We start from the raw sequence: 14346 nt of genomic DNA, 5'->3' as shown, positions 1-14346 counted from the left end.
AGTAAATAAGCATTGGATAGCCTGTTAGAAAATGATGACTGCAATGGAGGAAAATGTGTCTGGGAAGAAGAAGAGGAAGTTCTGGAGTGCAATTCTAGTGGGGTAGATAGGAAAGGCTCTTGTGAGAAAATGACCTTCAAGAAAAGACTTAGAGGAGGTCTGAGAACAAGCCCTGCAGGTATTTGGGGAAATCTGTTCCTGAATGAAGGAGAAGTAAGCACGGAGACCCAGAGGTGGGAGCAGGGCTGGCGTGTTTCTGGGACAGGGAGGCGGGACCTGAGTTAGAGCATCACAGCCTTGAGGCAGGCAGCTCCAAGTGGTGGAGAGCCTCCAGGTCACCGTACTTGTGCTCAATGAGAGGCAGACGGGTTGCGTGGTTTGACTTGCTTCTTTTTTATTGAGTTTTATGTATTTATTGTTTATTTTTGGCTGTGCTGGGTCTTCACTGCTGTGTGGGCTTTCTCTGCTTACAATGAGTTGGTGCGTGAGCTTCTCACCGTGGTGGCCTGTCTTGTTGCAGAGCACGAGATCTAGGTACACGGGGTTTAGTTTTCATAGTTGCACAGGCTTGTAGTGCACAGGCTTAGCGTGTGGGATCTTTTCTGGCCAGGGATCGAACCCATATCCCCTGCATTGGCAGGCGGATTCTCAACCACTGGACCACCAGGGAAGTCCTTGATTTGCAGTTTAATGGGATCCCTGTGGCATTAGTGGTAAAGAACCTGTTTGCCAGTGCAGGAGACGTAAGAGACACTGGTTCTCTCTCTAGGTTGGGAAGATCCCCTGGGGAAGGGCATGACAACCCACTCCAGTATTCTTGCCTGGAGTATCCCCATGGACAGAAGAGCCTAGTGGGCTACAGTCCATGGGGTTGCAAAGAGTCGGACACGGCTGAAGTGACTTAGCAGTGGCAGCTGGTTTGCATCAAGGATAGGCTATAGAAACATGGTGGCAGAAGCAGGAAAACCAATTTGGTGCCTGTTGCAATAACCCATTGAGAGATGATAATACTCAGGTGGTGCTAGTGGTTAAGAACCCACCTGCCAATGCAGGAGACAGAGGAGACATGGGTTCCGTCCCTGGTCAGGAAGATCCCCTGGAGGAGGGCATGGCAGCCCACTCCAGTATTATTGCCTGGAGAATCCCATGGACAGAGGAGCCTGGCGGGCTACAGTCCATGGGGTTGCACAGAGTTGGACATGACTAACGCGACTTAGCACGTATTGCTAGGCCCAGGGCGATGGCAGGAGAATGATTAGATTTTGTGTGTGTTGTAATGGTGGAACCAACAGAAGTTGTTGATAGAGTGGATGTACAGTATTTGTTTGCCAGAGCTGCTGTCATAAAGTACCACATGTTTGTGCCTTCAGTTCAGTTCAGTCGCTCAGTCGTATCCGACTCTTTGCGACCCCATGAATTACAGCAGGCCAGGCCTCCCTGTCCATCACCAACTCCCGGAGTTCACTCAAACTCATGTCCATCGAGTCGGTGATGCCATCCAGCCATCTCATTCTCTGTCGTCCCTGTCTCCTCCCACCCCCAATCCCTCCCAGCATCAGACTCTTTTCCAGTGAGTCAACTCGTCGCATGAGGTGGCCAAAGTATTGCAGTTTCAGCTTTAGCATCAGTCCTTCCAATGAACACCCAGGACTGATCTCCTTTAGAATGGACTGGTTGGATCTCCTTGCAGTCCAAGGGACTCTCAAGAGTCTTCTCCAGCACCACAGTTCAAAAGCATCAATTCTTCGGCGCTCAGCTTTCTTCACAGTTCGTGCCTTAAATAGGAGTTTATTTTCTCATAGTTGTCGGGGCTGGAAGTCCACAAGTACGGCATCAGTGAGATTGGCTCCTTTGGAGCTGAGAGGGAAGGGTCTGCTCCAGGCGCCCTTTCTTGCTTGCGGATGTGCTCCTTTTTCCTGCTTCTTCACATCATCTTCTCTCTTTCCATGTCTGTGTCTGAATTCCCTCTTGCAGTGCACACACCAGTCACATTGGATTCAGGTCCACTAGTGACCTCACTTTAACTTAATCAGCTATCTCCAAATACAGCCACATTCTGAGGTCCTGGGGACCGGGACTGTAACATATGGATTTGGGGGGAACACAGTTCAGGCCATAATGTGGACTATGAGAGAAGGCAAAGAATCAGAGATGCCATCAGGGTTTTTGACCAAGTGGAGTTGTCACTAACTGAAATGGGGATGACTTGGGAGAAGATCCATTAGAGCATGCCAAGTTTGAGATGTCCAAGTGGAGAAGTTGAGCAGGGGTCTGAATACTCATTTCTGGGGTTTGGGAGAGAAGCTGGAGCTGGAGACACACATTTGGGAGTCTTGGGCATGAAAAGTGAAAGTGTAAGTCACTCAGTTATGTCCGGCTCTTTGTGAACCCATGGACTGTAACCCATCAGGTTCCTCTGTCCATGGAATTCTCCAGGCAAAATGCTGGAGAAGGGCATCCCCTTTTCCAGGGGATCTTCCCTGACCCAGGGATCATGCTGATGTCTCCTGTGTCTCCTGCACTGGCTGGCAGGTTCTTTACCACTGAGGCCACTTGGGAAGCCCCGTTAGATATACGTATGTTGTGGTTAAAACAAAAATATACTCATATGTGCTCTGTCTGTATATTCAGATATGCACCTACAAAAGTAAATAGGATGATGAGACTAACTAAACACTGCTACTGTTTTTTTCCCTGGGAGTAGTGGAAATTATTTTCTTGGTAAAGACAGATTTTTTTCTTAATCAGTGTCATGTTAATTAATTGAAGTTTTGATTTTGCTCATTTCCAGGTTTAAGAAGTTTGATGACAAGTACCTGCGGAAGCTTTTGATTCGGGAGAACCAACCCAAGTCCAGCATTGTGTCTTTATACAAAAAGCTTGAAATAAAACATGCCATCGAGATGGCAGAAACTGGGATGATAAGCACTGTTCCTTCTTTTGCATCTTTAAAGTAAGTCCTATTTTGAAAATAGAAGTTAATGTGGTTTCCCAAGGACCTCAGTGGTAAAAGAACCTATCTGCCAGTGCAAGAGAAACAGGTTCAATCACTGAGTCAGGAAGATCCCCTGGAGGAATAAATGGCAACCCACTCCAGTATTCTTGCCTAGAAAATCCCATGGACGTAGAAGCCCGGTGGGCTACAGTCCATGAGGTTGCAGACAGTCGGACTTGACTGAGCATCTGAGCAACTTATTGCTAAGTAGGTGTTTATAGTTTTGTGAAACGAGTAATAATAAGAAATTTGACTAATGTCCTAACGTGAGTCCTTAAGACCTCACAGCAGAAAGAGCTACCGGTTAAAATGTGAAAACCTGGAAACGTGTCCATTGTTTTATATTACGTCATGTCACATCCCGTCGCACCATGATGTGTTATTGCAGAATGGACTAGTCAGAAAGTACATTGTCATGTTTAGGATGATTATGTGTTTATTGTATTTGCTTTGCACAGTCCAGTGTGTTCTGAAAGTGAAGCCTCTTTAGCAAGCATTTTAAAATGGAATAGTTTAAGGTGTGTTATGGTTTGCAATTATAAAGGTGTGTTATGGTTTGCAATTATAAAGATGCACGTAATTACATAGCTATTTCCTCATGGATTATTCACAGAGTTATAATTTAAGGCTTGGAAAGAACATTTAGTGATGATCTCGTGCAGAGGTGCTCAATGCAGGTTATACATTGGAAATACTGTAGGAGCATTTAAATAACACACATGCCTGGGCCCCACCCAGACCAATAAAATCAGGATCTCTGGTGTTGAGGCTCAGGTATAGGTTTTTTGTATATAAGTGATGTAGATGAACCTAGAGCCTATCATACAGAATGAAGTTAAGTTAGAGAAAAACAAATATCGCATATTAGCCTGTATATATGGAATCTAGAAAAATGGTACTGATTAACCTATTTGCAGGGCAGGAATAGAGATGCCAACTTAGAGAATGGACTTGTGAATACAGAGGGGGCAGGAGAGGCTGGGATGAATTGAGAGGGTAGCTCTAACTTATATACACTGCTGCTGCTGCTGCTAAGTCACTTCAGTCGTGTCCGACTCTGTGTGACCCCATAGACGGAAGCCCACCAGGCCCCCCTGTCCCTGGGATTCTCCAGGCAAGAACACTGGAGTGGGTTGCCATTTCCTTCTCCAATGTGTCAAAGTGGAAAGTGAAAAGTGAAAGTGAAGTCGCTCAGTCGTGTCCGACCCTTAGCGATCCCACAGACTGCAGCCTACCAGGCTTCTCCGTCCATGGGATTTTCTAGGCAAGAGTACTGGAGTGGCTTGCCATTGCCTTCTCCGCTTATATACACTACCATGTACGAAATAGATGGCTGGCGGGAAGCTGCTGTACAGCACAGGGAGCTCAGCTCGGTGCTCTGTGATGACCTGGAGGGGTGGGATATAAGGTGGGTGAGAGGGAGGTCCAAGAGGGAGGGGATATATGTACACATATGGCGATTCACGATGTTGTACAGCAGAGACTAACACAACATTGTGAAGCAATTATATTCTAATAAAAAATATATAAGCTTATAGAAGTTTATAATAAGGAATCCAGTATTGAGATGCATTGACCTAGTCTGTCTCCCTAATTTTAAAAACGAGGAGGTGAATACCCGAATGTAAAGTGACTTGAACTCTTATAGCAAATCCATAGCAGAATAATAAATACTGTCAGCAAATTAGCAAATGAGTTTATCACGTAAGCATCATTCCTCCTGTACATGACAGATTTCAGGTTACGATGATTTCTTCTTCCATTGATGAGCTTGAAGCTCGTTTCAGCAAAGTGTCACCTAAATGAAAATGCTAACTATGGAAGGGTTGAAATGAAAGAAACTCCAAATCACACCCAACCATATAAACTGTGATTTTCACTAGGATGATAGTCCCCTATAAAAATTATTGTAGTTTACACAATCGAGAATAAAAAGTAGTAGTGGTCAGAATGACTCAGAAATAAAGGCATTATATTGCACTGGAAATAGTGGTGATTGAGCAGAATGACTGATTTATAGTCCCAGCTCTGCAAATAACTCACTGTGTGACCTTAAGCTGGTCCATCTGTTTCCCTGAGATTGAGTTTCTTCAAGTAGAAAATAGGGCTACACTTGCTCCTTGAAGTTTACTCCAGGTTTACCATTTATGATCTTTCTTAGGCACTGTTCCTTTTGTGGTGCAGCACAAAATAATTCAACTATCCAGCTTCTCAAAAGGGAGTCATTGACTTCGTGGTCATAGAAGAAGGAAATCTCAGCTTTACCTCTGTTCACAGTTCATCTTGAAGCCAGTCAGAAGTGGAGTAAAGGCATAGGTTTCGGGTTAGGGTAGTGGGTAACAGAAATTGATGGATAGTTACATATCATTTACATGGGTAAACGAGTGCCCTGTTCACTATTCCGTCTCTTCTGAAGTGTTTTCTTTGGAGGAGGATAGAAGCAAAAAAGAGAGGCAGTACGGCATCATATTTCTGGCAATGATGAACTGAGTCCAGACCAAACTACTGAGAAAACTAGAGGAAAAAGCACAAAATATATTTTAAATATCTGCTGGAAAGCTGGACAGTATCCATACAGTGAGGAATTTCTTGGCTAGAAGTCAAAAAATAGGGAAGTTCAAGAGGATAGAACTGGCATTTATTGCTATTTTCTGTCTGGAATTTGGAGAACATGTCTTAAGAGTCTAAAAAGCTAAAACAGGGTTTTTGACAGACTAATTGGTCTTAGAGAATAAAATTAGAATTCAGAACCTACCAAGAAGGAGGACTATTTGTATGTTTTTACTTCAAAATCCTACACCTTAACCCGCAAGGGAAAGAAGCCCAGACTAGAATTATCTCAATTCTTGATTGTTTAAATCAGCAGAGATTGAGATTGCCTCTATCTCAGCTGCTCAAGAGAAGTAAGTTTAAATCTTCTCTGGAAGAAAATAAGATTGTAAACAGCATTAAAGTATCCCCATGATTGTTTTATATATGTCTAATACTCAATCCAAAATAACCAAGCATATGAGTAGAGAGGAAATACGACTGAAAACACTGAGAAACAATCAACAAAATATAAAATAATAGTCGACACAAAAGGGATTCAGATCATTGAATTGTCAGACAGGGACTTTAAAATAGAAATAAAAACATGTTTAAGGGAAGAAAATGGCATTGACACTTTTGGCATTGTCATGGAGATTATATAAACAAAAAAGACCAAAGTGAAGTATTTGAGCCGAAAATAAAGTAAATTTAGGATCTCATTTGACAGCTATCAAAGCAGACTAGATAAAGTTGAAGAGAAAAGGAATTAATTGAAAGATAGGACAGAAGGAAAGACCAGAATGAAAAACAGTATGAAAAAAAAGATGAAAAAGAAAGTGAGAAATATATGGGATCGATTCATGTATACTGAAAAGCTCCAGAAGGAGATGAGAGGGAAATTGGTAGAAGCAATGTCTTAAGGAATACTGACTGAGGATCTCCCCAAGCAGATAAAAAAGATGAATCTTAACAGCCTCAAGCAGATTAGATAAGGAGAGAACCAAATGTAGATACAGGTTCATAAAACTGCTGAAAGTCAAAAAGACAAAGAGAAAATCTTAAACATACTCAGAGGGGATAAAAGAGACCTATTTTCTTCAAAAGAGAAAAAACCTGACCACTGATTTTTCAATAAAACCAGTGGACACTATTGGTAGCTTCAAAATTCTGAAAAAATATAACTGAACCTAGAGTTCCATATCCTGGTAACATATCCTTTAAAAAAGTAAAATTAAAACTTAGGGACTTCTTGCACTTAGGAACCCTAGACAGCACTTCAGAACTATACTTGGGAACCATTTAAAACAACAGGATCACCAATAAAAAGCACAAAAATGTGAAGAACATTCCACTAGGTGGTGAAAAGGACATTTTTTTTTCAACAACATGAGCGCTGAGACAAAGAGGCAAAGGGTTGACATATTTGGTCTCATTTGGAAACCTGCATGCCCAGCGATGCAAATTTTTATTCACTTTGCACATGTCTGAGAATGACTGGGACGGTGCCCTGAGTACTGGGAATGTGTTTATAAATAAATTGTAGCAAATCAGTGAATTTGCAAATATGGACTCCCTGAATAAAGAGGGTCAACCGTATGGACACACATAGTATAAATGGTGTCTTTGTAAATATTTCTAATGAGGTATTTTAAAAAATAGTAGTAAAATTCAGCTGATTAAGTTCTGTGGGAATATAACATTCCTATGCTCCTTTATTTATGGAGCATTAGAAATAATAAAGTGATGGCATTGCAAGCTACTCTAGCCTTTCCTATTTAAATAGCTGCATGAACAGACTGAAAAAACTGGTGCATGATTAAACTTATGTGAGTGGTTTTGACACTGAAATAAATGTTTTAGATTTTTTTGAATTATTTTAAACTACTAAATAATTGCTAAGTTTTATTCATTAAGTTTCTTCTTCTTAAATGATGATATTACATCTCTAAGAAAGAACGTCGATGAATTTAATACTTATTGAATAGTAAAATATTTTTTCCTGAACGTTCACAGTGACTGTCGTGAAGAAAAAGTGAGGAAGCTCACACCTGGTGAAATGGATGAAATCCGAGAAATATTGTCAAGAAATCTCTACCAGATCCGTCAGCGAGTAAGAATAATTTATTTAGCAAAATATTTCCTTGCCTTTAGAGGAGGAAATGGCAACCCTCTCCAATATTCTTGCATGGAGAATCCCATGGGCAGAGGAGCCTGCGTGGCTATAGTCCATGGAGTTGCAAAGAGCTGGACACGACTGAGCGACTGAGCACACACATACTTGCCTTTGGTTAAAAACGTATCTGCAGATTTGATGCTGTTCAGTTACAGGGGGTGTTGCCACCATCGTGCCAGCCTCTGCAGGTCCCACACCAGGTACTTCCTTCCCTCAGACCCCCCCCCACCCCTGCCCAGGGGCCTGTCCCGTTAGCGTACAGCTCTCCTCCCAGACACCTTGGTCAAGGCTGGAGGCTGGAATCCCAGGGAGGTAAGAGTTCTGCTACCAAAGACCTGGAGATAAAAACATGTGTTATCTAATGGTGAAGAAAGTTAATTGATTGCTCTTTAAACTTTTTGAATGAAATAGCTTTATCACTTAGAAGACTTTTCAAAATGTGTTTACCCTTCTTCATTGTTTGTAAAGTGCAACCATTTCTTCCTTTGCTCTATCTTCTGAGCCTCTTTCAACCCGTTTCCATCACGGAGCCTCATTCTCATAGTTTGCTAATAATACAGCCGGCACTTAGTGTGTGCGGTTTGCCAGCCCCCATTTCCGTGTGTTGTGTGTCTTAAGGTGGTGTTACTGTTGTCTCCATTTTACAGATGAAGAAACTGAGGCACAATGCGGTGACCTGGTACGGGGACACAGTGCTTGTCAGGGACCCCGGTCACTCACATCAAGGGCTTTTCTGGGGCTTCTTAGCTGACCTCCTCACAGCCCATCCCATTCTATCTGACATCACGGCAGTTCCACTCTTTTCTTAAAGTTCTTTCTATTTATAGAAAATATTTTTTCAGTCATTGCTGAATTCAATATTGTTTCTGTTGTTTATGTTCTGGCTTTTGGGCTTGGAGGCAAATGGGAATCTTAGTTCCCCAACCAGGGATTGAACCCACACCCCTTGGATTGGGAGGCGAAGTCTTAACCACTGGACTGCCAGGGATGTCCCTTAAAGCCCCTTTTAATAAGGCATCTTTCTATTTAAAATGAGACAATACAGTTGTGGCTTCCAGCTCAACTATTCTTTCAGCCTTTGGGAGCTGTATTCAGGTTCTCCCTTATCCAACCGTGCTTCCATCCACCCACCCATACACCCACAGAGCTATGGGTCTGAATTCATTCCTCAGACTGTGTTGCTGTCTTCTGCATCTCCACTTGAAATGCCCCACTCCTTCCTGTCAGTTGATCCATATGCTCCGATTTTTAAGCTTTCCTCAACACCCTCTAAATGATTCCCTGGCCTGTCTTTGAATGGGCTATCACTTAGAGCTCCTACATACCACATCATTTTAGCATTTCTTTTCACAATTTCATATTATTTTGTTAGTTTCACATGCTCAACTAGATAGCGGATTCCTCAAGGCAGGAAATGAGTGTGGTTCTGTGGTACTTCTGTTTATCTCTACTAGATCTGATATGTTGTTTAGTCACTATGTTGTATCTGACTCTTTGTGACCCCATGGACTGTAGCCCACCAGGCTGCTCTCTCCATGGGATTTCCCAGTCAAGAACACTGGAGCGGGTTGCCATTTCCTTCTCCAGGGAATATTCCCGACCCAGGAATCAAACCCTTGTCTCCTGTATTGGCAGGTGGATTCTTTACCACTGAGTCACCTGGGAAGCCCAGGTCTGATACAGTTCTGGGGATAAGAATATTCCCAAGAAGTATGCATTAATTCTATCAGAAAATGAACTTAATTACTGACTACAGTTTATCTTAGGAAATGGATTTCTATATAGCTTATAGCTATACTTCTCCAAGCCAGGCTTCAATAGTATATGAACTGTGAACTTCCAGACGTTCAAGCTGGATTTAGAAAAGGCAGAGGAACCAGAGATCAAATTGCCAACATCTGCTGGCTCATTGAAAAAGCAAGAGAGTTCCAGAAAAACATCTACTTCTGCTTTATTGACTATGCCATAGGCTTTGACTGTGTGGATCACAACAAACTGTGGAAAATTCTTCAAGAGATGGGAATACCAGACTACCTGACCTGCCTCCTGAGAAAACAGTTAGACCTGGACATGGAACAACAGACTGATTCCAAATCAGGAAAGGAGTACGCCAAGGCTGTATACAGTCACCATGCTTATTAAGCTTATACGCAGAGCACATCATGAGAAACGCTGGGATGGATGAAGCAAAAGCTGGAATCAAGATTTCTGGGGGAAATATCAATAACCTCAGATACGCAGATGACACTACCTTACGGTAAAAAGTGAAGAAGAACTAAAGGGCCTCTTGAAAGTGAAAGAGGAGAGTGAAAAAGTTGGCTTAAAGCTCAACATTCAGAAAACTAAGATCATGGTATCTGGTCCCATCACTTCATGGCAAATAGATGGGGAAACGGGAAACAGTGACAGACTTTATTTTTGGGGGCTCCAAAATCACTGTGGATGGTGACTGCAGCCATGAAGTTAAAAGACGCTTGCTGCTTGGAAGAAACAATATGACCGACCTAGACAGCATAATAAAAAACAGAAACATTACTTTGCCAACAAAGGTCCACCTAATCAAAGCTCTCGTTTTTCCAGTAGTCATATATGGATGTGAAAGTTGGACTATAAAGAAAATTGACCACCGAAGAATTGATGCTTTTGAACTATGGTGTTGGAGAAGACTCTTGAGAGTCCGTTGAACTGCAGGGAGATCCAGTCAGTGCATCCTAAAGGAAATCAGTCCTGAATATTCATTGGAAGGACTGATGCTGAAGCTGAAACTCCAATACTTTGGCCATCTGATGCGAAGAGCTGATTCATTGGAAAAGACCCTGATGCTGGGAAAGATTGAAGGCGGGAGGAGAAGGGGACGACAGAGGATGAGATGGTTGGATGGCATCACTGACTCAATGGACATGAGTTTGAGTAAACTCTGGGAGTTGCTGATGGACAGGGAGGCCTGGTGTGCTGCAGTCCATGGGGTTGCAAAGAGTCAGACACGACTGAGCAACTGAACTGACTGACTGATAGCTTATAGAACTAAAAATGTATATCCTGGACAGCCCTACTTTATAAGTTGTGTGGCTTCAAATATTAGGATATGATTATTGCTGGTGGAGACAGCCACTTTTCTCAATTTGAAAAGAAATGCTCTTAATTAGAGGGTCATAGAGAGAAGGCAATGGCAACCCACTCCAGTGTTCTTGCCTGGAGAATCGCAGGGACGGGGGAGCCTGGTGGGCTTCCGTCTATGGGGTCACACAGAGTCGGACACGACTGAAGTGACTTAGCAGCAGCAGCAGCAGCAGCACCACCAAGTGGCCCAAAGTGGTTGGTTTTCCTACCAGTCGTTACTATCAGTAGAGAATGTATGACTTGTTTTTTACCCCAGCCGCTACTGATGAGTAAGTACATATAAGGTACTTCAACGAAGTCAAAGATGCTTGATGAATTCAGTCATTTTCCAATTTATAAAGATCATACTTTTCAATGAAAAGTATTCACTGACTTTTACTAGAACATGAGTTTTTTTTCCCCCGTAAGTAGAGAATTTTATTTGGTTCAATCAAACACAGTTATTGAATATATGTGGGGCTTCCTAGGTGTTGCAGTAGTAAAGAATCCACCTGTCAATGCAGGAGACACAAGAGACATGAGTTTGATCCCTGAGTCGGGAAGATCCCCTGGAGAAGGAAATGGCAACCAGCTACAGTAGTCTTGCCTGGAGAATCCCCGTGGACAGAGGAGCCTGGTGGGCTTCAGTCCAGAGGGTCACAAAGAGTTGAACATGACTGAGCGAGTAAGAACACATAACAACACTACCTGAAGTTACTCCCATTGTTACCAAATTTGTTACCAAATTTGAGATTTGATAGAACATGAATTCTTTCAAAATTCATGAATATTAATAACCTTTGAATGTTAACAAAATTTGAAAGAATGTTAACTTCCATTCTCTTTTTCCCCCCTCTGTACGTTCATCGTTAAATATCTCTTCAAGGTGCAAAGCCAAAGAAATGTAGTGAAGTGCTGGTACTTCCGGGCAGTGATCAGCGTTTTAGTAAAATGTCACTGGTGTCTTCGTTTCAGACCTTGTCCTACAACCGACACAATCTGACGGCTGACACGAGTGAGAGACAGGCCAAGGAGATCCTGATCCGCCGGCGGCACAGCCTCCGGGAGAGCATTCGGAAGGACAACAGTTTGAACCGGGAGCACAGGGTGAGGGGCTTCACGCCTCTGCGACACGGGAGGCTCCATCAGCAGAGCCTGCAGCCATCCCGGGGGAGTTGGTGACAGGACGGGGCTGTGGGGGGCTGGCCCACAGGGATCCTGGGATGGAGCCCATGGCAACACCTTTCCAGATGTTTCTGAAACACCTGTCCTGCTTCAGACGCTGTCCAGGCACTTGGAATACGTTGGTGAACAAAACTACAAAGCTCCCTTCCCAGGTGGAATTCACATTCTAGTCGGGGGAAGGCCACCAGGAATGGACCGAATAAGAAATTGTTAGGTTAGAGGCGATACGTGCTGTGGACAAAATAAACCAGAAAGGGCTGAGCAGGGAGGTTTGGGAAGACGGGGAAGGCTCAGGCAGTGTGCAGCGTTAAACTGAACAGAGGGGTCAGACTTCATTTGGGGAGTCACGGTTGTTCTTTCCAGGGAGAGGGTGCAGCCTGAAGGTGAGCCAGTCAGCGTGAGTGGAAACTTCCAGAAGGCTCTGTGTCTGTGTCAGGAGAGTTTCAGATGCTGTGTGCTCAGCACTCCACTTGGTCCAGGGCCCTGTCCTAGATAAGGAAGCCATTTTAAAAGGCTATTCTGGGACTTCCCTGGTGGCACAGTGGATAAGAATCCACGTACCAATGCAGGGGACACAGGTTCGACCCCTAGTCTGGGAACACATGCCACGGAGCAGCTAAGCCCGTGAGCCACAACTGCCGAACCTGAGTACTCTAGAGCCTGTGCTCAGAAGCAAGAGAAGCCCATGCACTGCAACAAAGAGTAGTCCTTACTCTCTGCAGCTAGAGAAACCCCACAAGCAGCAACGAAGACCCAGCATAGCCAAAAGTAAATAATTTTTTAAAAAGTATATTGTGATTGAATATAGCATGCACTGCATCTTATTGTTAATAATGATCTGTATTGCATTGTTAGAGATCAAAATGGTTATGTCTAAACAGTATTACATTTTATGTGTGAAATGTGGCAGCATCAATTAAAAGTTAAAGAAACTAGAGGGAAAGAAATCTAAAAAAGAGGGGATGTATGTATACATATGACTTTGCTGTACACTTTGTTGTACAGAAGAAACCAACAACATTGTAAAGCAACTAAACTCCAATAGAAATTAATAGAAAACAAAAGAAAAAAATTTAAAGAAACTAGAGGCTGTGGCATTGGAAATGCCAGCAGGTTAGCTACAGTGATATTTTTAATTCTATCATTTTCAAGATTTATTAAAGTGAATGCAACTTAAAGATGCTACATTTTTCAAATACCTTCCTCCCTATATTTGTAGGTTCTAAGTCTTTTTTTAGTAATGCTCTTATAAGTGGATGTTTCTGTTACTTTTCTTTAAGAAAAGCCAGAGGTTTTCATATCCTGTCCCTAAGGGTCCCAGTTGATTTCTGTTTTCCTTAATGGCACTGGTCTCTGTGGTGTTTTGAAAGAGACTGTCCACATTTTAAAGCAAATGGTTATCACTTGGAACTTTATCCTGTCCCTAAGGGTCCCAGTTGATTTCTGTTTTCCTTAATGGCACTGGTCTCTGTGGTGTTTTGAAAGAGACTGTCCGCATTTTAAAGCAAATGGTTATCACTTGGAACTTTATTCCCCAGCCTTACAGTTAGTTCCCGCACCCAGTAGTTTTGGAATCGAGAACTAAGATTCTAATTTTTAACACCAAGATTTGCTGTAGAATTGTAAACTTCTAACATACAATAAAAGGCGTGACACCTAAATAAGGTTTTCTGTTATTTTCTTTACAGGCTTCCACTTCAACCTCCCGATATTTATCCTTACCCAAAAATACAAAGCTTCCAGAAAAGCTACAGAAGAAAAAGAATGTTTCTAATGCAGGTAATGAAGGCAGTTGGAGCAAAAAGACTCTAAACTTATTTATTGATGTTTATAAAATAGAAAACTTTTCCACGTTTTCTCCTTTATTAAGGACAATGAGTTCGGTCATTTGCAAACATAGTAACATGGTGACCTTTATTAGCGTTGCATCCTTTTGGAATAGAGTTCGGTGCATGCTGTACATAATTTATTTTATCCCATATGATTCTGTTTGACATAGCAAAAGGAAATATTGTCACTGTGTGATTGGTGAACAGGTAAATAGAGAGTTGTCCATCTTCAAAGGTTTACATTTAATTCTGTAATTCTTACTATATTTCCAATTTAAATGTTCATAATTTTAATATATTTTCATAAAGGCAACAATATAAATGACTTCCGACTCTCGTTATTAAAGCTTTGACATGAAGGCTAATATCTCTTTATTTGATGGTAATCTTTATGTAGATTTCAAGCCATACTGGTGTTTTGACCATTTTATGAAAATATAAAGGAAATAAATCTGCACATGAGATTGTAGATCAGGACAAGAATCTGCATAATAGCAGCTAATTATTGATCTGTGTACTGTGTGCCAGACACT

At 42.2% G+C, this 14346-nt stretch overlaps 1 protein-coding gene across 1 annotated transcript in view; it reads left to right on the top strand.

Annotated features, from left to right (window-relative positions):
• Positions 1-14346, top strand: part of SLC9A2 (solute carrier family 9 member A2) — a 90373-nt gene that overhangs the window by 72779 nt on the left and 3248 nt on the right. Inside the window, exons 8-11 of the mRNA XM_055400270.2 lie at positions 2792-2953; positions 7541-7637; positions 11775-11906; positions 13673-13763. Of these exons, the coding sequence (XP_055256245.2) occupies positions 2792-2953; positions 7541-7637; positions 11775-11906; positions 13673-13763 (482 nt within the window). The remainder of the gene's footprint in view (positions 1-2791; positions 2954-7540; positions 7638-11774; positions 11907-13672; positions 13764-14346) is intronic.

This window comes from Moschus berezovskii, chromosome 11, assembly GCF_049115385.1.
Source record: "Moschus berezovskii isolate FMDL1 chromosome 11, NW_MosBer_1.0, whole genome shotgun sequence".
In the NCBI taxonomy this organism is placed as follows: Eukaryota; Metazoa; Chordata; class Mammalia; order Artiodactyla; family Moschidae; genus Moschus; species Moschus berezovskii.
The sequence above is the reverse complement of the archived record's forward strand: the minus strand, read 5'-3'. Positions and strand labels throughout refer to the sequence as shown.